The sequence below is a fragment of the Ciona robusta genome, chromosome 1 (assembly GCF_009617815.1).
Source record: "Ciona robusta chromosome 1, ASM961781v2".
NCBI classification, from domain to species: domain Eukaryota; kingdom Metazoa; phylum Chordata; class Ascidiacea; order Phlebobranchia; family Cionidae; genus Ciona; species Ciona robusta.
This window is the reverse complement of record NC_143235.1, coordinates 15,405,444-15,429,393: the sequence shown is the minus strand read 5'-3', so window position 1 is coordinate 15,429,393 and position 23,950 is coordinate 15,405,444. Positions and strand designations below refer to the sequence as shown.

The 23,950-nt window shown below is 40.4% G+C and overlaps 2 protein-coding genes and 1 non-coding gene across 7 annotated transcripts in view; 1 reads left to right on the top strand and 2 right to left on the bottom strand.

Annotated features, from left to right (window-relative positions):
- The window catches only part of LOC149743700 (transient receptor potential cation channel subfamily A member 1-like), a 35,343-nt gene extending 11,397 nt beyond the window's left edge, over nucleotides 1–23,946 (top strand). For 4 of the 5 annotated variants that reach the window (XM_089884173.1, XM_089884186.1, XM_089884204.1 and 1 more), the window contains 23 exons: nucleotides 673–838; nucleotides 1,205–1,398; nucleotides 1,691–1,860; nucleotides 2,166–2,309; nucleotides 3,695–3,862; nucleotides 4,230–4,398; nucleotides 4,916–5,032; nucleotides 5,612–5,827; nucleotides 6,188–6,288; nucleotides 6,506–6,638; nucleotides 6,942–7,100; nucleotides 7,424–7,525; nucleotides 7,827–7,904; nucleotides 8,149–8,307; nucleotides 8,527–8,597; nucleotides 8,970–9,101; nucleotides 9,496–9,637; nucleotides 9,943–10,112; nucleotides 10,398–10,527; nucleotides 10,870–11,136; nucleotides 12,049–12,171; nucleotides 13,739–13,848; nucleotides 22,806–23,946. In XM_089884173.1, the coding sequence (XP_089740299.1) occupies nucleotides 673–838; nucleotides 1,205–1,398; nucleotides 1,691–1,860; nucleotides 2,166–2,309; nucleotides 3,695–3,862; nucleotides 4,230–4,398; nucleotides 4,916–5,032; nucleotides 5,612–5,827; nucleotides 6,188–6,288; nucleotides 6,506–6,638; nucleotides 6,942–7,100; nucleotides 7,424–7,525; nucleotides 7,827–7,904; nucleotides 8,149–8,307; nucleotides 8,527–8,597; nucleotides 8,970–9,101; nucleotides 9,496–9,637; nucleotides 9,943–10,112; nucleotides 10,398–10,527; nucleotides 10,870–11,136; nucleotides 12,049–12,171; nucleotides 13,739–13,848; nucleotides 22,806–22,995 (3,411 nt within the window). In that variant the 3' untranslated portion in view covers nucleotides 22,996–23,946. Of the gene's footprint in view, nucleotides 1–672; nucleotides 839–1,204; nucleotides 1,399–1,690; nucleotides 1,861–2,165; nucleotides 2,310–3,694; nucleotides 3,863–4,229; nucleotides 4,399–4,915; nucleotides 5,033–5,611; nucleotides 5,828–6,187; nucleotides 6,289–6,505; nucleotides 6,639–6,941; nucleotides 7,101–7,423; nucleotides 7,526–7,826; nucleotides 7,905–8,148; nucleotides 8,308–8,526; nucleotides 8,598–8,969; nucleotides 9,102–9,495; nucleotides 9,638–9,942; nucleotides 10,113–10,397; nucleotides 10,528–10,869; nucleotides 11,137–12,048; nucleotides 12,172–13,738; nucleotides 13,849–14,905; nucleotides 15,144–22,805 lie in introns of those variants that run through there. The other variant, XM_089884179.1, reaches the window with a different exon arrangement.
- Trnas-aga (transfer RNA serine (anticodon AGA)) lies at nucleotides 3,937–4,018 on the bottom strand. Its single transcript has one exon. It is a non-coding gene; the product is annotated as a tRNA-Ser (tRNA).
- On the bottom strand, nucleotides 15,364–19,969 carry LOC149743701 (uncharacterized). Its single transcript, XM_089884246.1, has 4 exons — nucleotides 19,103–19,969; nucleotides 17,950–18,180; nucleotides 17,478–17,655; nucleotides 15,364–17,211 (listed from the first exon to the last, which is right to left on the bottom strand). The coding sequence occupies exons 1-4, from the start codon at nucleotides 19,855–19,857 to the stop codon at nucleotides 16,537–16,539; spliced, it is 1,839 nt and encodes a 612-aa protein (XP_089740372.1). The 5' UTR covers nucleotides 19,858–19,969; the 3' UTR covers nucleotides 15,364–16,536.
- Nucleotides 23,947–23,950: the final 4 nt, after the last annotated feature.

The window sequence follows — 23,950 nt, the reverse complement described above, 5'->3', positions numbered from 1 at the left end:
TAATTAGGAAATACGGGATATTATAAACTAACAGTACCCATCTTACCCCACGGTAAAATGCACACAGGTTAAAAAAATCCTTTAAACTTGTCGTCGAGTTACAGATTTCTCTTTGTTTTAGTTTCGTTAATAATTCATCAACGAAGTGATTTAAGCTTCTTAAGTCGCATTAGGAACAACACAATAAGATTAACCTTTACTTGAATTGCGTTAAAGATTCGGAAGTCTCTTGTAGCTTGCGGGTTAAAAGCGAGTTAAGACTTGGTTGGTTTAATTCGGGAGTTAAATGTATGGATGCTGAAACATTGCGGTTTGAAGATTGAGCTCTATTTTATTTATTATCGGGGTAATTGGCCTATTGCCCAAATCTGTATTAGCCCGCTTACGAGTTATGTATGGGATTTACCACGTATGTAACTCTGTGGGTGAATACTTTTTGTATGGCAGACAAATTGCACAACCCATTACTGATGAGTTGAATTTTTCTAAAGACACATACACGCCCACAATGGTAGCATTCTCTGTTCTTAGACAAGCGCTCCAACCATAGTTGGTTTCGATCTTCAGTTTAACTTTAACATTTTGTTCCCACACCCAGCAACACATAATGTCTACCCATTTATTCAAACTTTATTTCACACGTTCATCACTCGTTCACCCAATTTCCCCCAGATCGCCGCCCAGGGGAAGACGAAACAACTTTCAGCTCTTTGCAATGCTAACCCTGATAGATTATTCTCACGTGACCGGAAGGGAGCCACGGTGCTCCACCATGCGGCGGCGTTTGGTCACGTGTCCACCATGAACTACGTGCTTGGTTATCCCACTGGAGGCGATCGTGAGTCCTTTATTTCAAATAAATAAAAGAGAATGAAACTTGCTGTTCCACCTTACCCAACCCTACTATATATTGCTTACCAGGTTCATCATAAACCTACTATTATAAGAAGACATGTAACAAGTACGTTATCCCTGATACGTATAATAGGCTGGGGAAGATGGGACACCTTTCATTCGATCTTTTCGTCCCATTTAGTAGTAAGCAAAGAAAACTCAAACAATTATAAAACCGTATCCTCATGACTTTTACAGACCGTTGTTAATTGTTTAAAATACGATCAGGATATTTAGATATTATGTGATAAAGCTGTCCCATATTCCCCCACCCTAATATATATATATATATATGCTACTCCTATTCTAGTAATCTCCGCCACCGACGACTACAAGTCCACCCCCCTACATTGGGCTGTTTGTAACGATTCATCCGCTGGAGTGAAGTTCCTTCTCGATAAAGGGGGAGACCCCAACCTGAGAAACAACACGGGGTATGGAGCTCTCCACTTGGCGGCGCACAAGAACTCGCTCAACGCCCTACAAGCGTTGATCGACCACAAGGTGAGGTGATGACGTAATTGTTCAGTGACGTCACATCTGTCGTGACGTATTTATCCATATTATACACTTGGCAACAACATATATTGGATTGGGGGAAGATGGGACGCCTACCCACACTATCCTGATCCTCATTGATTTTTAAACGATTAACAACAATCTATGGGATTCCTGAGGATACGGTTTTATAATTCTTTAAATATTCTTTTGTTTACTACTATATGGGAAAGAAAATAGAATAAAAAGATATCCCATCTTCCCCCACCCTACTGTATATATTTTTATCCCTCTGCAGGTTGATTTAAACGCACGAGGAACCGCCAACCTCACAGCGATGCATGTGGCAGCTTCATTAGATCATGAGAAAGTTTTCACGATGTTGTTAAGCAATGGTGCCAAACCTTGCATGGCTTGTAGTCAAGGTTACAGACCTCTACATACGGCTGCATTGGCTGGATCAAAGAAGTTAGTTTAATACAAATCATTAATTATAATATACTTTATTTCATAGATGAAAAAATGAATTTCGTGTGAAGGAATTTCGAAAAAACAATTACCCACAAAGTTACATACGTGGTAACTTGTAAGCGGGCATGAGGTGTATGAAACAGAACACCAGTGTTATAACGACTGTCGTTGCCAACCATGCGAGGATAAATAACGTTTATTCAATCACCCATTCAATAAAGCCAAGGTCCCCACTTCAATAAAGCCAAGGTCAGCACTTGATTTAGAACAGAATTGTTCATTCACTCAACCCTTCCATTCAGAGTTATGGAGATCTTATTAAACCGGTGTTCCAAGTATGGCTACTCAAGTGAGTCCCTGCTTTCCTTCAGCGATAAAGAGAACTGTAGCCCTCTGCACTGTGCTGTTACTGGTGGAAACGTTAACGCTATTAAACTTTGCCTCAGGTAAGATTGTAGTGTGCGGGTGTTATGTTTGTAAATTTCCTGTTATTGTAAGATAAGAGATAAATAAAAACATTATGTTAAATAATGCTATATTGTGAATGAATGAATGTAACTTATTTATCCTTGCATGGCGGGGCAATGACAGTCGTTATAACACGGGTGTTTCGTTTCATACACCTCGTGCCTGCTTACGAGTTACCACGTATGTGACTTATTTATCCTCGCATGGTGGGACAACGACAGTCATTATAACACAGGTGTTCTGTTTCATGCACCTCGTGCCCGCTTACGAGTTACCTCGTACGTAACTTATTTATCCTCGCATGGCGGGACAATGACAGTCGTTATAACACGGGTGTTTCGTTTCATACACCTCGTGCCTGCCTTCAAGTTACCACGTATGTAACTTATTTATCCTCGCATGGTGGGACAACGACAGTCATTATAACACAGGTGTTCTGTTTCATGCACCTCGTGCCCGCTTACGAGTTACCACGTACGTAACTTATTTATCCTCGCATGGCGGGACAATGACAGTCGTTATAACACGGGTGTTTCGTTTCATACACCTCGTGCCCGCTTACCAGTTACCTCGTATGTAACTTATTTATCCTCGCATGGCGGGCAACGACAGTCGTTATAACACGGGTGTTCTGTTTCATACACCTCGTGCCTGTTTACCAGTTACCTCGTATGTAACTTATTTATCCTCGCATGGCGGGCAACGACAGTCGTTATAACACGGGTGTTCTGTTTCATACACCTCATGCCCGCTTACAAGTTACCAGAGATGTAACTTATTTATCCTCGCATGGCGTGGCAACGACAGTCGTTATAACATGGGTGTTCTGTTTCATACACCTCGTGCCTGCTTACCAGTTACCTCGTATGTAACTTATTTATCCTCGCATGGTGGGACAATGACAGTCGTTATAACATGGGTGTTCTGTTTCATACACCTCGTGCCTGCTTACCAGTTACCTCGTATGTAACTTATTTATCCTTGCATGGCCTGGCAATGACGGTCGTTATAACTTGGGTGTTCTGTTTCCTACACCTCGTGCCTGCTTACAAGTTACCATGTATGTAACTTTGTTGGTGACAATTTAGACAACCCATTAGTGACCACTGGGTTGAGGCAATTACCGTTAAGTGTTCTGCCCAAGGACATATACGCCCACAATGGTAGCCGCGTGGGTGTTAGGGTAATAGACCTACATCCCAGGTCTCATGTGTGCCTCACTGAAGACCTCACCCTCATAGAATAGAATCTCTATTATTGGGTGTCTATAAACTGCCTCAGAGGGGTCTAGATGGTAGCACCTTGGGTGTTGGGGTATAATGAGCCTATGCTATAGATATTTTATCAAATGATATCTTTACAGTTACGGAGCGAAATTGAACGTAAAACAAGCTGATGATTCGACGCCAATGCACATGGTGTGTTCCCAGGGGAATCTGGAAATCGTTCAGTTAATGTTCGATTATTCTCCTGATAATGCAAGAGCAAGTTTGTCGATGTTGGATAAACAGGATCATTCACCATTGCACAAGTGAGTGTAGGTTTCCATCTTGTAGTTACGGCTGGTTACTAGATTTAGAAAAGTGTTAAAAAATGTAAAAAGTGCGTCGCCGGCAGGATTCGAACCTGCGCGGGCAGAGCCCAACAGATTTCTAGTCTGTCGCCTTAACCACTCGGCCACGACGACTACGACACCGACTTTATAAAGCAACGTTAACATTAGTGTTGCTCACGTTTGTTTACGATTGTTCTAATTATATCGTTCTGTGCGCGGTATCCTCACGACTCCTATAGAGTTATAGACCGTTGTTAATTGTTTAAAACATTATCGAAATACTTGGTGATTTTGTGCTAAAGGTGTCCCGTCTCCCCCTACAATACTGTATATGTTTATTCAGAGCCGCCATGTTCAACCACCCAGCGTTGATTCGCTTCCTCATCGATAAAGGAGCCGACGCTGAATTGTTGGACGCCGACCAACGAACTCCTCTTCTACTTGCAGCCTCCAGGGAATGTTGGGACGCGGTGTGGGCGCTGATTGAACTGAACGCGAATCTTTATGTTAAAGTAAGTATGTGGAGTTGCTAAAGTTAAAGGTTCGAAGCTCGATGCTGCTACCTTAGTGCGCGTATGTGTCTTTGGGCATGACACAAAATGACAATTGCTTCAACCCAGTGGTCACTAATGGGTCGTCCAAATCACCAGTCATACAGAAAAACAATCACTCACAAAGTTACATACATGGTAACTTGTAAGCTGGCAGGAGATGTATGAAACAGAACACCCGTGTTATAACGACTGTCGTTGCCCGCCATGCGAGGATAAATAAGTTACATACGTGGTAACTTGTAAGCGAGCACGAGGTGTATGAAACAGATCACCCGTGTTATAACGACTGTCGTTGGCCCGCCACGTGATGATAAATAATTTACATATGTTAATTATCCATCCTTACTGGGTAATGAGCCAACTTTGACGCAAGCGTGCTAAAATGCTAAACCCAACTCAATGCTTGAGGTTCAACATTATAAACGTATATTGTAGTTAAAACACAATGTTTGTTTATCTTTACCTCCCCCTAAAGGACAAAGAGGAGAAGAATTTCATCCACATAGTGGTGCTAAAGGGTGGTGACGTAAGAAAGGTGGTTGGGAAACGAAGCGCTGATGACGTCAAAGAGATTTGTTGCAACGTATTTTCGGTAAGTGGTGGGGTTTGTGTCACCACATGCGTGCAAATTGACAACCGTGTTATAATTCCGGAGTTGAGGTGTATGATACATAAGATTACAACATGAAGAAAATGATCACATTTTTAATTCTATTATAGTTCTTCTGACAATTCCTTACGTTAATGACGTTTTTACCATATATATACCACGGTGAATGACACTGAAAAAACCCTAAATAAATCCCAGAAAAACTGTTTTAAGTTATGATATACGTGGCAGCAACATATTTTACTTGATCGTTTTATAACTTCATATCTTTTGGGGTTGTTATGATGATTATGAGAGTATAATATTATCATCACAATTAAGTTGGGTGGGGGGGGGGGATGGGACACCTTAAGTACATCGAATTTATATATCCTTATCATGTTAAAAACAATTAACAACAATCTATGAGAGTCGTGAGAATAAGGTTTTACAATTCTTTAAATGTTGTTTGTTTATTACCAAATGACTTGGGGGAAATAGAATGAAAAAGTGTCCCATCTTTCCTCTTCCTACTATAACTCTGACCTACATAGATCACCATTATCGCATTTTATTAAACAGAGTCCCGCGGTTGGTGACCTGATGGCACAACCCGACTCCACAGGATGTACACCTTTACATTACGCGTGCCAGGAAGGCAACCTCGCAAGCTTAAAGTGGTTGATGCAGTTGGGAGTCAGCGCAAGGTTGAAGACGAACACCAAACAATCCCCGTTACATTTCGCTTCAATGTACGGAAGATACAACGCTTGCTGTAGATTACTGGACAGTGACCAGGTTAGAATTAAACTTTAACATCTATTAATATATAGAGAATAACGTTACTGATCACCGTTCCAATTTTATAGGCCATCGTTTTTTATCCCATATGGTTAAGGTTTTGTAGTTATATAAGCACGACATAGGCCCATTGTTGGCCCATTCCCCAATCCTTTGCTTTACAATGTTGGTATTTATGTATTAATGGGATTAAAGTGTCCCGATTTATTGTTATGTTCGTGTAAATAAAACCTTTGCGTATAAAGCAGGCAACTTAAGAAGGTATATCAATGATGTCATTTTTCATACGTCATATACCATGTGCCTGCTTGCAAGAGGTATCATTTCATTCATTGATTCGTATTCACATATACACAGGGTCCGCATATAATCAACGAGAAAGACGACAAGGGAATGACGCCATTGCATTTCGCCGCCGCTAATGGGCACGTGAAAATCGTACAACTTCTTCTTAATAGGTGAGCAACTTTATTGTAGCGTAGTGTGGGGTAAGTTGGGACACATTTTATTTGTGGGGTAAGTTGGGACACATTTCATTCTCTTTTATTGTCCCACTTGGTAAACTATGAATATTTACAGAAATATAAAACCGTATCCTTATATCTCTAAACTAAATCTTTGTTGAATGTTAAAAACACGATCAGGAAATGTTTTCTTTGATTGATAATATTTTAGAGGTGGGCTTATTCATCGCAACGTCATGGGGGAATCCCCACTACACGTAGCGGCGTCTAACGGATGGACGAAAACGATTCGTTTGTTGGTTGAATGCCATTTCCACCTCATAGACCAAATAGAGGAAGAAGGGGTGAGATTGTGGATTGTTTGCTTTCATATAATAAACCTAACTATAATGTTGTTGGTGAATCTGGCCCTGATCTAGTGCTCATGAAGTTGGGAGATCCTCTTAACCAAATAACAATCAGGAACAAGTGTTATGAAATATGTAACAAAAATCAAGTCCAACGAATAGTTAACCATAAAGAATAAAGTAAAATAACTTGAAAAAGTTAATAAAGAGTCTTTTAATATTGGTCATAAATAACGCATTTAAAATATATATTGGTTACTCGTATCACCATTAAACATTAAACAACATGTTGTTAAACAGAACACCGCCCTCCACCTCGCTACCAAGGCTGGCCACGTCACTGCCGTTGAATTATTGATGGATTTGAACGCTTCGTTCATGAGGAATGAATCCGGATCGACATGTTTCACCAACGCTATCATTGAACAGAATAGAGACGTGGCGCTTGCCATTGTACAGGTGAAGTATTACGTTGCTACTGTTGTGGTGTCCTTGACGGCAGCTTTCCAACCCCGTGGTCACTAATTTGAGTGAACCACAAAGTTGCTTGGTAACAAACGAACATGGTGTGTGAAGCCACCATGTATGGTGTGCAATCAATAGAAACTGCAAACGTAGGCTATAGATTAAACAACGTTTAAATGTTTTGTATAAACTAAACTTGAAAGGAACAACTGGAGACCCAATGTATTTACGACTCTATAATGCTAATTGCCGTCTATGTGTACCGAGTCAATATGTAGATAATGTCATTGCATTTCTAACGTCTATGTTTTCCACAGCACAACAGGTGGGAGGAAGCAATGCAAACTTTCCATAAGAAAGGGGAGACGGTCATCCCACCAATATTGTTGCTTATTAAATATATGCCGGATGTCTGTGTAGTAAGTATGACGTGTATGGAAGGTTTACTTGGTAGGCCATGCCATGGGTGTTTGAGCGCCTCTGGAACACCATTGAAGCAGTTTGGAACCAAAACCTTAAAAGTTTGCATTTTATTGAATGGTTGAACTATTGCTGCACTGATGTCCAGATCCTCAGGTCCCATGGTGTGCTTTGTTATAAGACCTTTTGAGTTATTTTCACCATGAACCAAATTATTCTAGCATGTTATTTCCTAAACCTATGGGTATTTCGAAACATTCACACAGAAAATCATGGGTGCTAATGTTACTCCTATTACAGGCGGTGTTGAATCGATGCAAAGAAACCTCAGACGAATCAGTGAGAAGTCCCGAGTATTGGATTAAATATCATTTCCATGTAAGTTGGGTGTTGTGATGTATATTGGTCAGTGGGACACCTAAGACCTTGGATGTAGGTATATTACCCCAAAACCCAGGGTTCTACCATCTAGACCCCACTGAGGCAGTTTATAGACACTCAATAATAGAGTTTCTATTCTATAAGGGTGAGGTCCTCAGTGAGGCACACCTGAGACCTGGGATGTAGGTCTATTACCCAAATACCCAGGGTTTATGTTTAACTCTACCTCCTCCCTCCCCAGTACCTTCAACCTCCAGCGCAATACAGAAGTGAGTTGAGGAAACGAATCAAAGAAAACGTTCGAAACAACCTGCAAGAAAAAGGCGGAAGAAAAAGTTTTGTTGCAGAAATGGAAGGAGTGAAAGCAGCAACAGAGAAGATGACGTTGCCAGCTCTTAATGTAAGTTGTAACGTGAATATTGGGCTGTTGTGAAACTGGACAAGACGTTTTTAAAGTTTTTTATAAACACCAAATCTTTTGCAACGTTGAATGAATGAACGCCCCTTGTTTGCTCCCTTACTGTCTGCTATAGTTGTAAGATGTTCATTTATGTTGTTATCATTGGTTTCTTGATAAGACCTTTTGAACCTGTGCAATACGCCACTTTGACCTTTTTAGACGATGGTCGAATTCAATCGAGTTGAGTGCTTGCGCCACCCAGTGTCCGTTGCTTACTTACATCATAAGTGGTAAGGAAATAATAATATGTGTGTGTAATATATGAATGGCAACCATGGATAAGTCACTCAAGTTCCCACCCACGAAGATATAAATGACCAAACCAACCAAAAGTCATGTCTGCGTATCCACACACTGCAATAGCTTCAGCAACTCGACTGTGGGCATGGGAGTGGCAACCATGGATAAGTCACTCAAGTTCCCACCCACGAAGATATAAATGACCAAACCAACCAAAAGTCATGTCTGCGTATCCACACACTGCAATAGCTTCAGCAACTCGACTGTGGGCATGGGAGTGGCAACCATGGATAAGTCACTCAAGTTCCCACCCACGAGGATAAAAATGGGTATAGGATCTAACAAACACATACTTACCACAGGAACGCATATGGCCGAATATTCCACGGGTTGTACCTTCTCTTCTACATGATGAGTCTCTTCCCCATCACTTACCTCGTCTCCACCATCGACTCCGGAATCCACTTTGAAAAAATGTCGGAAACTTACATTACGTGAGTTCTATTGTATATGGGTGGTTGTAGAGGGTCTCATATATAAGCCGGCCCATTGCCTCAGTTAGTACAAGTTATATTTTATTCACAGTATAAGTAGGTTAACGATTGTATCGCTAAGCGGCCTCATTTGCTAGAGGTAACATGGTTCGAAGCTCGATGCTACTATTGCGGGTGTATGTGTTCTTGATCAAGACACGTCCATCCTAGTTGTCACTAATGGGTTGTCAAAAGTACGAGCCGTACATAAAATATTCACCCGCTAAGTTGCATACGTACATACGTGGTAACTTATAAGGGCACGAGATGTATGGAACAGAACACCCGTGTTCTAACTTTCAATCAATCGAATATAAATATACGTTGATGATAGTAACCTCCCCCACCCACGCAGAGTAAACGACACCAACGGTACCCTCACAACAACCAGAGCCCCACCGATCGTTTTCTCGAGGTTTCAAATAGCAATGATGATTCAACTAACTGTGGTTAACTTGTTGGAAATATTGAAGGAGCTTGGACAAATGTATCAGCAGGTAGTGCGTTATATATGGGTGAGGTTCTACAGTGAGGCATGCCGTGGGACCTGGGATTTAGGCCAGAGTTGGCCCATTACCCAAACATTGTATATGCACATTCTGTTCTATATGGGTGAGGTTCTACAGTGAGGCATGCCATGGAACCTGGGATGTAGGACAGAGTTAGCCCAATGCTTCTAAATTCTGGGAAATCTCAGAAAAAACGTTTGGTTTATACTTATGCATTTTAATCCATTTCTTATCTTAATTCCTAAATAGCTGAAAGAAAACAAAACATTTTTACATCAAACACGTTTTCACAGAGAGGGGAATACTTCCGAGACTTCACCAACGTCACAGAGTGGACTTTATACGTCACAAGCGTGTTGTTCGCTGTTCCCTTCCTCACAGGTTACCCTTTGCATTGGCAGTTTGAAGTTGGAGCTGTAGCCGTGTTCCTTGGATGGTTCAACTTACTCGTGTTTTTGCAAAAGTAAGTATTTCGTTACTTCTATCAACGGGTGACACCCAGTTAGGCCTTTGCACTTTATGTAACGGACCATGGCCACGGTGGTTAGAGTGATGATTTCGTAATCAGACATGTCGAATTCGAGGCTCTTACGTTGCCAACATTGTTGGCGTATGCATTCTTCGGCAAATTTATTGCTCCAACCCAGTGGTTACTTTGGTTGTTCAAGTTGTCAGCCATACAGAAAAATAATCATCCACAAAGTTACATACGTGATAAGCATTCAAAGTTTGAACATCTTATCTTCAGGTTTGACCTTGCCGGCATCTACGTTGTAATGTTCATGCAGATATTGAAAACATTGATTCAAGTCTTGCTCGTGTTTTCGTTCCTGCTCGTCGCGTTTTCACTCGCATTCACTGTTCTCATGAAAAACGAGGTAACTCACTCAACTTATACGTGCTTGGTTGAAGCTTGAGTTATGTGGCTCCATCCCAGTGGTCACTAATGGGTTGTACAAATGGCCAGCCATACATTTAAACAATCTTTGTACATTACATACGTGGTAACTTTTAATCAGGCACGAGTTGTATAAAACAAGTCAGCCTAAATCGACGCTGACAAAGTAAGGCACACAAAGGGTTTTCTATTTGAGACAAGAAACATCTGTTGAAAAAATGGATGTAGATTTACCATTTATCCTAACACTCAACACAGTAGAGGTTCGAATATTTTCGAATAAAATAAACCTAACCACTAATATACTCTCTACCCCCACCAGGCGGACCAAGCTTTCAGCAACCCGATTATAGCAATGATGCGCGTCATCACAATGTTGTTGGGTGAGATTGGTTACGTTGAGAAGTTCCTGGAACCTTACGTGGATGGGAACCCATCAACCTTCCACTTCAGCGTCCCTAGTTTAGTGTTGTTGTGTCTATTCATTATCGTGATGCCGATATTGCTGATGAATCTACTGATTGGTTTGGCTGTTGGAGATATTGCGTCTGTGCAAAACAACGCTGTGCTACAGAGACTAGCGATGCAGGTAAGGTGGTTGGTTTGTGGATTCTGAATAACCTGGTAAACCAACATAAAACATATGCCTGTCGGTAAAATCGTTTGTATTTAGTTATCGCTTTAATTACGCCGGATAAACTAGTTAAAATAACGAGGATGAGGGAATTAGCAACGCTCGGTAAATATACACGGGTAAAAACCACTAAAGTAAAACCGTAGCTGCCATACCCAACAAGCAATCACTTTAAACGCAACTCGGGTATACGGAGCCTTGGGTTTTTAACAAGCAGAATAACCGTTTAAATCAGCTGTTCTCAAATTTGACCTATTGGTGTTCACGTATACCAGGAGGTTGATACATCATAGGAACCATTAGTCTGAATTCATGTTGAAACTAAAATAACCTTGGTCAGATGAAACATACTTCATTGTCGACTTCAAATCAACTTAATTTAAATATTCCACAAAGTTTTGAACACGAAAAACATCAATACACGTCATGCACGTCTGTCATCGTCATTGAGGGCAGTTATAAATAGATTATATTACATACAGCTGCTGCTACCATCGTGGGCGTATGTGTCCTTGGGCAATACACTTTTTTGGCAATTGCTGTCGTCGCCCCGCCATTCGAGGATAAATAAGTTACATACATGATAACTTGTAAGCGGGCAAAAGTGTATGAAACGGAATACCCGTGTTATACCGACTGTCGTCGCCCCGCCATGCGAGGATAAATAAGTTGCATACGTGGTAACTTGTAAGCGGGCACAAGTGTATGAAACGGAACACCCGTGTTATAACGACTGTAGTTGCCCCGCCATGCGAGGATAAATAAGTTACATACATGGTAACTTGTAAGCGGGCACGAGGTGTATGAAACAGAACACCCGTCTTATAACTCCTTACATCACCTTACCAACTACACTCTCATCTCCAGGTTCACCTCCACACGTCGATTGAATCAAGGTTACCAACAAGGTTTCTATCCCGGGTTGACAAGCCATCCATCACAATCTATCCAAACAAGTGCATGGGTGCGTTTAGGTCAGCGTGGGCAACGGTAAGTTTATGTAACTTATGCATCCCGTTTATTGATTGGGCGATAATGGTGGACAGTTTAATGGCGGGTTTCTCATATTATGGTAAAATACCATGTTTGTATAACTTTCACTGCAAAGCTAAAAGAGAATTCAAATAACAAGCATTTAATGTAAACCCCATGTAACCCCATGTAACCCCATGTAACCCCATGTAACCCCATGCAACCCCATGCAACCTCATGCAACCCCATGTAACCTCATGCAACCCGATGTAACCCCATGTTACCCCATGTAACCCCATGCAACCCCATGCAACCTCATGCAACCTCATGCAACCCCATGTAACCTCATGCAACCCGATGTTACCCCATTTAACCCCATGTAACCCTATGCAACCCCATGCAACCCCATGCAACCCCATGCAACCTCATGTAACCCCATTTAACCCCATGCAACCCCATGTTACCCATGTAACCCCACGTAACCCCACGTAACCCCATGTAACCCCATGTAACCTCATGCAACCCAAGTAAAGCCCCTGGAAACCCCATGCAACCCCATGTTACCCCATGTAACCCCACGTAACCCCATGTAACCCCATGTAACCCTATGCAACCCCATGCAACCCCATGCAACCTCATGCAACCCCATGTAACCCCATGTAACCCGATGTAACCCGATGCAACCCCATGTAACCCCATGTAACCTCATGCAACCCGATGTAACCCCATGTTACCCCATGTAACCCCATGCAACCCCATGCAACCTCATGCAACCTCATGCAACCCCATGTAACCTCATGCAACCCGATGTTACCCCATTTAACCCCATGTAACCCTATGCAACCCCATGCAACCCCATGCAACCCCATGCAACCTCATGTAACCCCATTTAACCCCATGCAACCCCATGTTACCCATGTAACCCCACGTAACCCCACGTAACCCCATGTAACCCCATGTAACCTCATGCAACCCAAGTAAAGCCCCTGGAAACCCCATGCAACCCCATGTTACCCCATGTAACCCCACGTAACCCCATGTAACCCCATGTAACCCTATGCAACCCCATGCAACCCCATGCAACCTCATGCAACCCCATGTAACCTCATGCAACCCGATGCAACCCCACGTAACCCCATGTAACCCCATGCAACCTCATGCAACCCCATGCAACCCCATGCAACCTCATGTAACCCCATTTAACCCCATGCAACCCCATGTTACCCCATGTAACCCCACGTAACCCCACGTAACCCCATGTAACCCCATGTAACCTCATGCAACCCAAGTAAAGCCCCTGGAAACCCCATGCAACCCCATGTTACCCCATGTAACCCCACGTAACCCCATGTAACCCCATGTAACCCCATGTAACCCCATGTAACCTCATGCAACCCCATGCAACCCCATGTAACCCCATGTAACCCCATGCAACCCCATGTTACGCCATGTAACCCCACGTAACCCCATGTAACCCCATGTAACCCCATGTAACCCGATGCAACCCCATGTAACCCCATGTAACCCCATGTAACCCCATGTAACCTCATGTTACCCCATGTAACCCCATGCAACCCCATCACAGGTGTTCAAGCATGCAGGCGTTCAATCCGATTACGGAGGCGACACGGCCGATCTTTCAAGCGATCCAAGTATGGACCATCTGTGTGTTGAACTTATGAAGCAAAAACAAAGGTGGGAGTTTATTAAGTGGGTTGGAATTATAAGGTGCAATGTATTTGTATATGGTTAAATGTGTTTAATAAGTGTTTTGTATTAGGATTGTTAATGTGTTTTAGTGTATTGTATATGTTTCAATTAGGTATAGTTGTTTGTTGTATTTACTTGATTTCTATCATATTTTCCCTGGATAGAGTCCTATTTCGTGGCACGCTATGGTAGCTAAGATTTGGGCATAAATGGCCTATTATATAATTAATTAGGTATTTTAATGTAAGGACGTACTTGGATGAGGTATTGGTATCATTGCGCATAGCGGATCATATACATTTTACTCTATATCAATTTAAAGATAAAAGCGTTATCTCCATTCAACTAATAAACGAAGCTTAGGCGCTTAAATCTCCGTTCGACCTGAAGTGCCTTTTGTTTTTGTAAAGATGTTAATATGAAAGTTTGCACTTATTTAAACCTAGTTGGCTTATTAATAGACCTGCAAATTACGTGGCCATGTTTCTCCTCGTAACTTCAAGTGTATAGGTCGTTTCTGACGTCACAATATTGTAGCGTCGGTACCTTGTGACGTCAATAGACCTTTAGTTATGATTTTCGAACTTGAATAGAACTCGACGCCATGTAATTTGTTTCGTGAGTGATAATACATTGTAAATTTCTTTTGATTCTATATATAAACACACGGCGGCATACAGATTATGCGGAGGTTTATGTTCTATTTAACCCCACGACATTACACGGCCCGTTGATAAAGGTTAGTTCGTAGCATCGTGCATATTAAACGTGTCTAAATACAAAGTTATTATTACATTGCATTGGTGGCAGTCTGATTTATGGTACACAAATTAAGTCGTAAATTTCCAATAAATTAGCAACACGAATTCCAGACAGTATTTGACATTAGTTGAATGAATGATGACTTTATTTATCCTCGTGTGACAGCGTAACACCAGTTGTTATAACACGGGTGTTCTGTTTCATACACCTCGTGCCCGCTTACAAGTTAACACGTATGTAACTTTGTTTGTGATTGTTTTCTGTATGGTTGATATTTTAGATGACTCTTTAGTGACCACTGGGTTTGAGCAATTACTGCAAGGTGTCTTAACAATGGTAGCAGCATAGAGCATCGTACCCGGTATCCTTTCGTTACGATGCGACCACTATCATGGCGCTGAACTAGTTTTATCAAGTTTTATCCACGAGAAGAATTTTCAACTTGAAACGTTTAATTAAATTTTTGTGAAATGCCAAACGCGAAATAAAGTATCTTATTAGGCCCCGGGCTTACCTTGGATTCGAATATTTTAAAGAAAAAACAAAAGAAAAACAATCTTAGCGGTTTCTTAAAATAGTAACAGTCATGTTCGCCATATCATGATTGTGACCGGGTACCAATGACGCCGCCCAATTGACATATAAAGTGACAATTCTTATCCCATTAAAACTTGTCTTCACAGCTTAATCATCTCTACACTTGTAAACCTGTTTTAGCATTGAATTAATGACGTAGGGAATGATGACGTAGGGTTTATTCAATTGTGACGCAGTAAATGACGACGTTGGTAAAAAAAGCAAAAAAACAAAACTTATAGGATGTAGATGTTACTCGATAATATTTCTTGGGGGAAAAGAGTATTTTATTTTGTACGTGTGAGGTCTTAAAATCGCGCATATCAGGGACATGAGATTTAGGTCAAAGTTGGCCTTCACCCCCAAAAATATCTTACGTATCTCAATAAATAAACCACAAAAAAAACACAATTAACGAATTAAAAATGCGATCAAATCATAAGGGTTGCTTTGATGTTTAAAAACTAAAAAGAAATATTGTTTGCATGGAATGTTTTGATGCGTTATACGTTTCGTATCGACGTATGTGAAATATATTTAAAGTTAGTAGAAAAAAAATAATAATCACTTACAAAGTAACATACGTGGTAACTCGTAACTAAGCGGACACAAGGTGTATGAAAAAGAACACCCGTGTTATAACGAATGTCGTTGCCCTGCCATGCGAGGATAAATAAGTTACATACGTGGTAACTTGTAAGCAGGCACGAGGTGTATGAAACAGAACACCCGTGTTATAACGAATGTCGTTGCCCTGCCATGCGAGGATAAATAAGTTACATACGTGGTAACTTGTAAGCAGGCACGAGGTGTATGAAACAGAACACCCGTGTTATAACGAATGTCGTTGCCCTGCTATGCGAGGATAAATAAGTTACATACGTGGGAACTTGTAAGCGGGCACGGGGTGTATGAAACAGAACACCCATGTTATAACGACTGTCGTTGCCCGCCATGCGAGGATAAATAAGTTACATACGTGGTAACTTGTAAGCGGGCACGAGGTGTATGAAAGAGAACACCCGTGTTATAACGACTGTTGTTGCCCCGCCATGCGAGGATAAATAAGTTACATACGTGGTAACTTGTAAGCGGGCACGAGGTGTATGAAAGAGAACACCTGGGTTATAACGACTGTTGTTGTAAAAATGTCACATTCATTCATCACATAAAGGATCTTCTGTTGGTAAAAGTACATTTATCAGAATCAATTCAAAAGATCGCGTGATTTGTTCAATTTCCGGTAAAATAGCGCACACGCTATGTATAACTATACCTCCTCATGTTTGCAGACCAATATTATCAACGTAGCTTGTACTTGTTGCGATATTGTAACTAGTTACCGTTCCTTGGTGGTTGGCATTTTGCTTGCGATCCGTTGCTGTCTCGTCTGAGACTTCGAAACGAGAGGACGCGTTTCGAGGCGGTTCGGAATCCTTTGTTTCTGTAACTGTAGATGAAGCAATTGAAAAAGGAATTCGCGAATAAAACTCTTGAAGCAATGTATGCGAAGCTGTTCCACGCTGCTTTGGATTGTGGGTTAAACTTAGAACTTCTGGGTTCGAGTACCAGCGTCGTCCCCGCTACCATAACAGCGATTGAAGGAAGGATTGCTAAAGTTAGCGCCCCTACCACCATCCGCACCGTCTGCGCTAAAGCAATCTCAACCTGGCTTTTGGTTTGTGTGGTTGAAGCGCTTGATGAATTTCTTGAAACTGTTACTTGGCCGGGTCTATCGCTATGTGAGGCGTTGTTGTTGTTGTTGTTGTTATTGGTTCCATTCCTATCTTCACTATACCTTCCATCTTCAACGTTATATGTGTTGTTTGTGTTCCCGTTTGCACTGGATTGTCGCTTCGGAGTTGCATTGAAATGCGCTGATAATCTGTTGGAAGCTTTCGTTTGTTTGGTCTTGTCCATCCGCCGCTTCACAAGGATAACAATCCATATGTTCACAACCCATGTTACAAGCAAGGCGCTTCCCATCACTGCTATATAAACTGGGTATGCCTGGTGGAAAGTAAAGCAGCTTAGAATGTGGGTTAGGTATTTTAGTTATATTCTAGGAGGTCTTACAGCAAGGCATACCAGGTTACTAGGGATCTATAGGTTAGAGTTGGCTCACCACTCTTATCATATATCAATGTGCCAAACCTGCCCTAAACACAAAGTTTAATCTCACGACGTTTTTCTACCAAAAGAAAAATTTAACTCCTAAAGTAGTAACAGCAACAGAACTTTAGTTAGAAACCACTCAAGCAGTCGTTAAATCTTACCTTCACTGCAATGATGACACCAAGTGCGGTGACTTGATAGGGCGAGTGATGGTCGAACACAGGGTAGATGGAAACAGCAAAGCTTACCAACCAAACCACTACGAGTAAAGCAAAACCAATCTTGAGGAAACCTCGTGTACTCAGTTTGTAACGAAGTGGTTTCAATATTGCTACGAATCTGAGGAGAATGAATGAAAGTGTTGGAAATGTGAAGACATCTATGTTATAACTTGACAGTGAGCATGAGGTGTATGAATACACCATGTGTGTCTGGTGTATAAGAAGACACCTATGTTATAACTCGACAGTGAGAATGAGGTGTATGAATACATAATGTGTGTCTGGTGTATAAGAAGACACTTATGTTATAACTCGACAGTGAGCATGAGGTGTATGAATACATCATGTGTGTCTGGTGTATAAGAAGACACCCGTGTTATAACTCGAGAGTAAGCACCGCCGCATTACTCACCTATCAACTGAAGTGCACGCCAGCGTCAGTATAGAAGCAGATAACGACATCACCGTCAAAGCTCCGAACGTATCAATGTAGACTTGTGACAAATAATCCATCATACTCGGATACTCTCCTTCCCCCAAGAACTTATGAGGACCGAAGTAGATTTTCCTGGTTGTGTTCATGGATCCTCCGACAACAATAGCTATGATTAGATCCGCCGATGCGAGGGAGGAGCGAAATAATCTGGAAATATAATTTTTATCTTTTAAACAATGAATCACGAATGTTATTTTGGAGGTTTTTGGAGGTGCCGCTTACGAGTTACCACGTATGTAACTTATTCATCCTCGCGTGGCGTGACAACGACAGTCGTTATAACACGGGTGTTCTGTTTCATACACCCCGTGCCAGTTTATGAGTTATCACATATGTAACTTTGTGCATGGTTGTTTTTCTGTATGGCTGACAATATGGACAATTCATTAGAGATGTTTTTTTCCCTTTAAGTGTCTTGCCTAAGGACACATACGGTTCCAGCGCCAAGCTCAAACCCTCATTCTTGGGTCTGCAGCTTAAGCGCTCGAATCCACGCTAATGGCGCCTATAGTAATCTATGGTATCAAGTTTCATCTTGAAGCCATGGTGTTTTGAACAAACAAATATTATGACGACACTCGTGACTGTTACGTATGAATCATATATTATGTTTAAAGCGGTTCAATCTGTCCATGTATATATATAGGACCGGATATTCAAGACTTGAGTTTCCGGAAATATAAATTATAACTCAGATGACAAAGCAACTAATTTACCACAATGTTTATAATGTTCCGCACCCATGACCACCGTTCAAGTAACAATACTTAGTAGCTTTTGTAACAGCGTTCTGATAGCCCCGACTGAAACATAACTATAATTGTGACATTTATGAACGTTCTATGACGTATGATGCGTGAGCATTTATGACGTTATTTAATTAAACACCTGAGTTAAAATTCATAGAACAACGCGACATATAAGAAGGTTTTCGTTTAATTTATTCTTATAAGCGATTCTTGGGTTTGTATGTTTATTTCTCTTTATTTTAAAGTTAATATAACTTAAACATGGCAGTTGCTTAACTTTGACGACCCTTAGTTATATTTATATTTGAATACTAACTTACCCGTGCGCGGTGTGCATGCTTTTCGTGTTCCACGTCACTGTCAGTATGACAATGTTGCTTATGACGATGAGAGTCAGAATGCAGGAATCGATGAAATACGTCACGTATAATGACGCAACATGTGACGTAGCGAGGCAGTTATACGACGAAGGTGTGGAAGATGAATTGTATCTTTCCCGCGTAAACCCACACGCCACAGGTAGATTAAACGGCACCGAATGAATCAACCATTCTGTATAACGTGGGTAACTCAAGGTCGCGTTCAGTGCGGTTTTCTCGTTATAATAATCGTTGATGAAGTCACAAGCCTTCACGATAAGTTGTCGTTCGTCTGCTTCGATCCCGGCTCCGAATATTTTATATTTCTTCCCCAGATTTCGAATTTTATCGTCGTTTCCATTGTTAAATACGCGACAAAGCTCGTCGAATCGACTCTTTCTTGTCACGCGTTCTAAAACTTTATGTTCGTTTGTGACGTTGCATAGCCGGAAATAAACCATTCTGTAATAAACAGTGAAGTCGAACCTTCTAGAATTGCATTCCTCTATGAACGTAGCTTCGTCTTGGTCGTTCAATCGATCCATATACACGAGCATCGAACCCCGGTTCGGCACAAACTTTGCAACCTTAGCACTTTCAACTGTAATGTTACCCTCACTAAGTTGTTGTATTCTTGACTCCACTGTTTTAACACACCCGCCACAAGATATACATAACATAACAGCAACAGCCACCCCTACCAATACACAGTTCATGTTCACTATTTTGGTCTAGAAGACGAAGAATAACCTTCGCATCAACCTGTAATGATATGACCTATGAATAAATCATCCGCCAGACAAACGCGTCTTTTTATCTCGGCGCTAAAATCAAAAAAGCACTACGTCATCCAAGGATACATTGGTCGCACATCTTAACTGATGTTCCCAACCTTTCATGTCTTGGCTCGAACTCTATGTGACGTCACAGATGGATCAATCCATCATGGGATCACGTGTGCATTGGCGATACGTCTGCACTTTGTTAACAACTTAAAGTCTGATGCGTTTCGCGATATTCATTTCCCTTTTTCTTTCAATACGCCGTTGCCTATTCATTGGCTTTGATTTAATTTAAAATTTACTCCTATAATAACAACTTTGCTTCTAGTTTAAAAATCTGACTCACCTACTCCTCTGTTCTTTTAGGGATTATTTGGTACAATTTGCTATTGCTTTATTTTCGGCTTTAATAAAACTTCTAAAAAATGTGGTGCCACACCAAGCTATGTGTACCGTAGCATCACCTTCACCCAGCCTCATATACCTGGTAAAGGTAAACGCACATACGTTTAAATGTCACTTCAGTCGCCGTAGGTTTGATCAGATTACCAGTTATTCTCAAATTTAATCGTTCGCTTTCAACGTTTAAAGGTCATGTAGTTCTTCCTGTAACTTTATGAGCACTACTGCGTTATATTAAAACACTAAGTCACATACGTGAGTTATAAACAAATATACCGTGCTATAACGACTGTCGTTTGGATGAAAGTACCTTCTCCTCGCCAAGTCAAATTAATATGACAATTGTTATTGTAATCGAAAATATAAACGAATCTCTGTTTGAACTTTTTTTTATCTCTTTGAATGCGTTAACAAAGGTTGAGTAATTAACTATAACGAAACAACGGCAATAACGATAAACAATAAAACGACAGTCGTCATTACGCCCAAAACGCCATAACCAGAAATACAGAACTCATATTAAAGCCGCGATCGTTGTTGTCGATTTTCTATGAAACTGTTTATGACAAAACATAGATATCGTAGCGACTGTTCGAACTTTGTTTCTAGAACTACGTGTGACGTCATTATAGTTTGCGGAAAGACATCAATTGTTTTGTAATAATCGTACAATCTCTCAACCGCGCGTCATATAATGAAGTAATAATTGTTTATTTTACTGTCGCGTATTACTCTTTTGATCTATTAGGTTGGGTTCGCTTGTTTTAAACACTCGTTAGTCATCTCTATAATGCCACGCCGTTCTGAAAACAAAGTTTAGCACCTGCTGGCTGAATATCAACTGACTTAAAATAAAAGTAATCATTTAAACCTTCTTATTGCTATTAAACTTTTATTAACAGTAGTTCTGTAACTAATTTAGGACAAAAAAATCACTCACAAAGTTACATACGAGGTAACTCGTAAGCGGGCACGAGGTGTATAAAACAAAACCCTATATTACGAATTTCGTTGCCCCGCCATGCGAGGATAAATTAGTTACACTTATTCATTCACACTTATTTAAATTTATAAAAAAAAAGTTCTGTTAACAACCTAACACAAGTGGTGCCTCAACATTTTAAATAATTATTATTAATTAATGACATTTGCGCGGCGCGCCAGAACCCGCACTTACTCCACGTTAAACCTCAAGTACAAAATTAACCTCAGCCAACAATGCGGTCAGAAACGATCTAACTGGTATCGGTGCAGTTTGCACGATTTATACGTCCTTCATATTTGAATATAGAATAAAAACATTCACGTTTTAATGTTAACTTATCGTAAGTTCAAAATTCCTGCAACCGCATGTTCTGCCAAATTTACCGCCAAGAATTCAAAACATGCTGACGCGTGCGTCACAATGGTTCATAGTTACGTCAGAGACGGCTGTTAAACAGCAGATTGTGATGCAACTGAATGTAGTTAATCCGTATATGCTTGTGTTAATCGTAGGTTTAAATTTCTAAAAATAACGTGGTTGATAGTTAACTTATAAATGCAGTGTTATAAATTTAAATGCAGTTGCCAGGTGCATTCTTTAATTAAACGGAAATTGTAAAAGAATTTATATACACGTGATTTACGAAAGTTTCGTTTACATTTTCAAAGTATTATATAGGGCAAAGTTCGTATATGTTTATACACGGGGTACTTTTAGTTTTTACATTTCATTTCCGTAGGTTTTCGTTTATTTGTTGGAGGTTATTGCACCAATGTTGATGTTTAGTGGCCTGGAGGCTGATTATTTTCCAAAACTATCAAATCCTTCGACTTTAGGGAATTAAATTTTTTTTGTAGTTTGAAACATATATATATATTGAGTTTTTAAAAATGGTTTTATAGTTACTACGTTTAGTCTATAAATGTATTATTCTGACCATCTTTACTGTATAACTGAAGACAAAATAAGTTATTATATCAGTTATGTTTCTGGTGATTCCCCTACAGTGTTACTACCAGATGAAGCTTTCTAATTTAGTCAACCACCAGATGATGATAGTGAGCTGTATATGTAGTGATTGACTTTTGGTTATTTTGTTAGCAGGACACAATGTTATGTAAATTGAGTGTATTCACTTGTTTGCAACTTTTTATCATTTAGGTGTAAACTAATATTGTTTTTTCGTCAATGAAAATTAAAATGACTTTTGTTATTGTAATTAAATAATTAATGAAAACCATGCTTTGTTTAAACACAACAAACAAACAATAATCTTACGTTTGTTTAATATCTCCATTCTTGTTTAAGCGACCCACTGTAAGTTACTTATAAGGTTTAACAGACACGCATTTTAACCAGTTGCTCCTTCATTTATTTTATACTTAGCGTGTTATAACGGCTGTCGTTTTGTTATTCCCATCTCTTCGCTTACTATATGTTGATTTAGTATGACCTATGCTAGTGTGATTGTAAGAAAAATATTTTATGCAACCAGAGTGAAGTCGATCCAAGCTGCTCTGGATAGACAACACGACCTGCTGAGGTTGATCGTGCAAAAGATGGAGATCCGATCGGAGGCGGAGGACCATGATGAAGGGATTGGGCCTTCCATACCATCAAGGATGGCTTCTATATCGGGGACCAAACTTCTTGCTATGAGGGCCGTGAAGTCAGTGCGGTCATAGGAACTGTCAATCAAACACAACCTGTCAATCAAACATACTGGACCTGCCAATCAAACATACCAACTTGTCAAACAGACTCAACCTGGCAATCAAACAGTGCCATTATTAAACTCATTATTTTCTTTTGTATTGGCAAGGCTTCACAGCGAAAAATGCCAACTGAGATTTCAGCCTATTACCCCAACACCCAGGGTGCTACAACCTATTAGTGGCCACACTGGCTTTGTAACTTCAGGTTTTAATTGAAGCTGCCATTATTGTAGGCTTGTTTACTTTTGGGCAAGACACTTAGCAGCAATTGCTTCAACCGAATGGTAACTAATGAGTTATCTAGATTCTTAGGAAAAAAGTATCACCTGCAAAGTTACATATATGGTAACTTGTAAGCGGCATGAGGTTTATGAAACAGAACACCTGTGTTATGAAATTTAAAGTTTGTCCACTCGGATAAATAAGTTTCATTCATTTGCTCAATAACTCTTAGTCCAATTCTTTATTCTAAGCTTTCATTTCTAATCTCGGGTGAAACTTTTATTGACGCATAAAAGTTGTTTTGTTTTTGTGAAAACTTCTTCCGATATTTGAACCACAGTTTTATGTTGCACAGTAAAGCAACCCAAGGAGAGTTTTGGTTGCTGTCTGTAGTGACAATCTCCATGTTAATTTTCTAGGCCTTATTCAACCTATTTCCCTTCCTTGTTTGTGCCATAGTGGTCTGGCAATTAACCAAAAGATACCGATAATACTTAAACAGTAATACTACAACTACTTGTAAAATCGCTACACAGTGTCAAAAGTGGAATTCAATTTTCTCCCTTATTAAACACAATTGGAAAAAACTTTTAACCACATTAAAAAACTTTTAGACCGCAGATTCCCCCCACCCCCTTATTTTTCTTTGACTGCCCTCTTATAATTGCCATTTACTGCAGATTCATTGTGTGCTATATTGATG

Bases quoted from the DNA above. Each gene is read 5' to 3' on its own strand.
- LOC149743701 (XM_089884246.1), bottom strand. From the start codon at position 19,857: ATGAACTGTGTATTGGTAGGGGTGGCTGTTGCTGTTATGTTATGTATA. The intron at 18,181-19,102 runs GTAAGTTAGTAT...TTATATTTCCAG, and splicing joins AGCATGCACACCGCGCACGG to ATTATTTCGCTCCTCCCTCG. The intron at 17,212-17,477 runs GTAAGATTTAAC...ACTTTCCACCAG, and splicing joins GTGTCATCATTGCAGTGAAG to GCATACCCAGTTTATATAGC.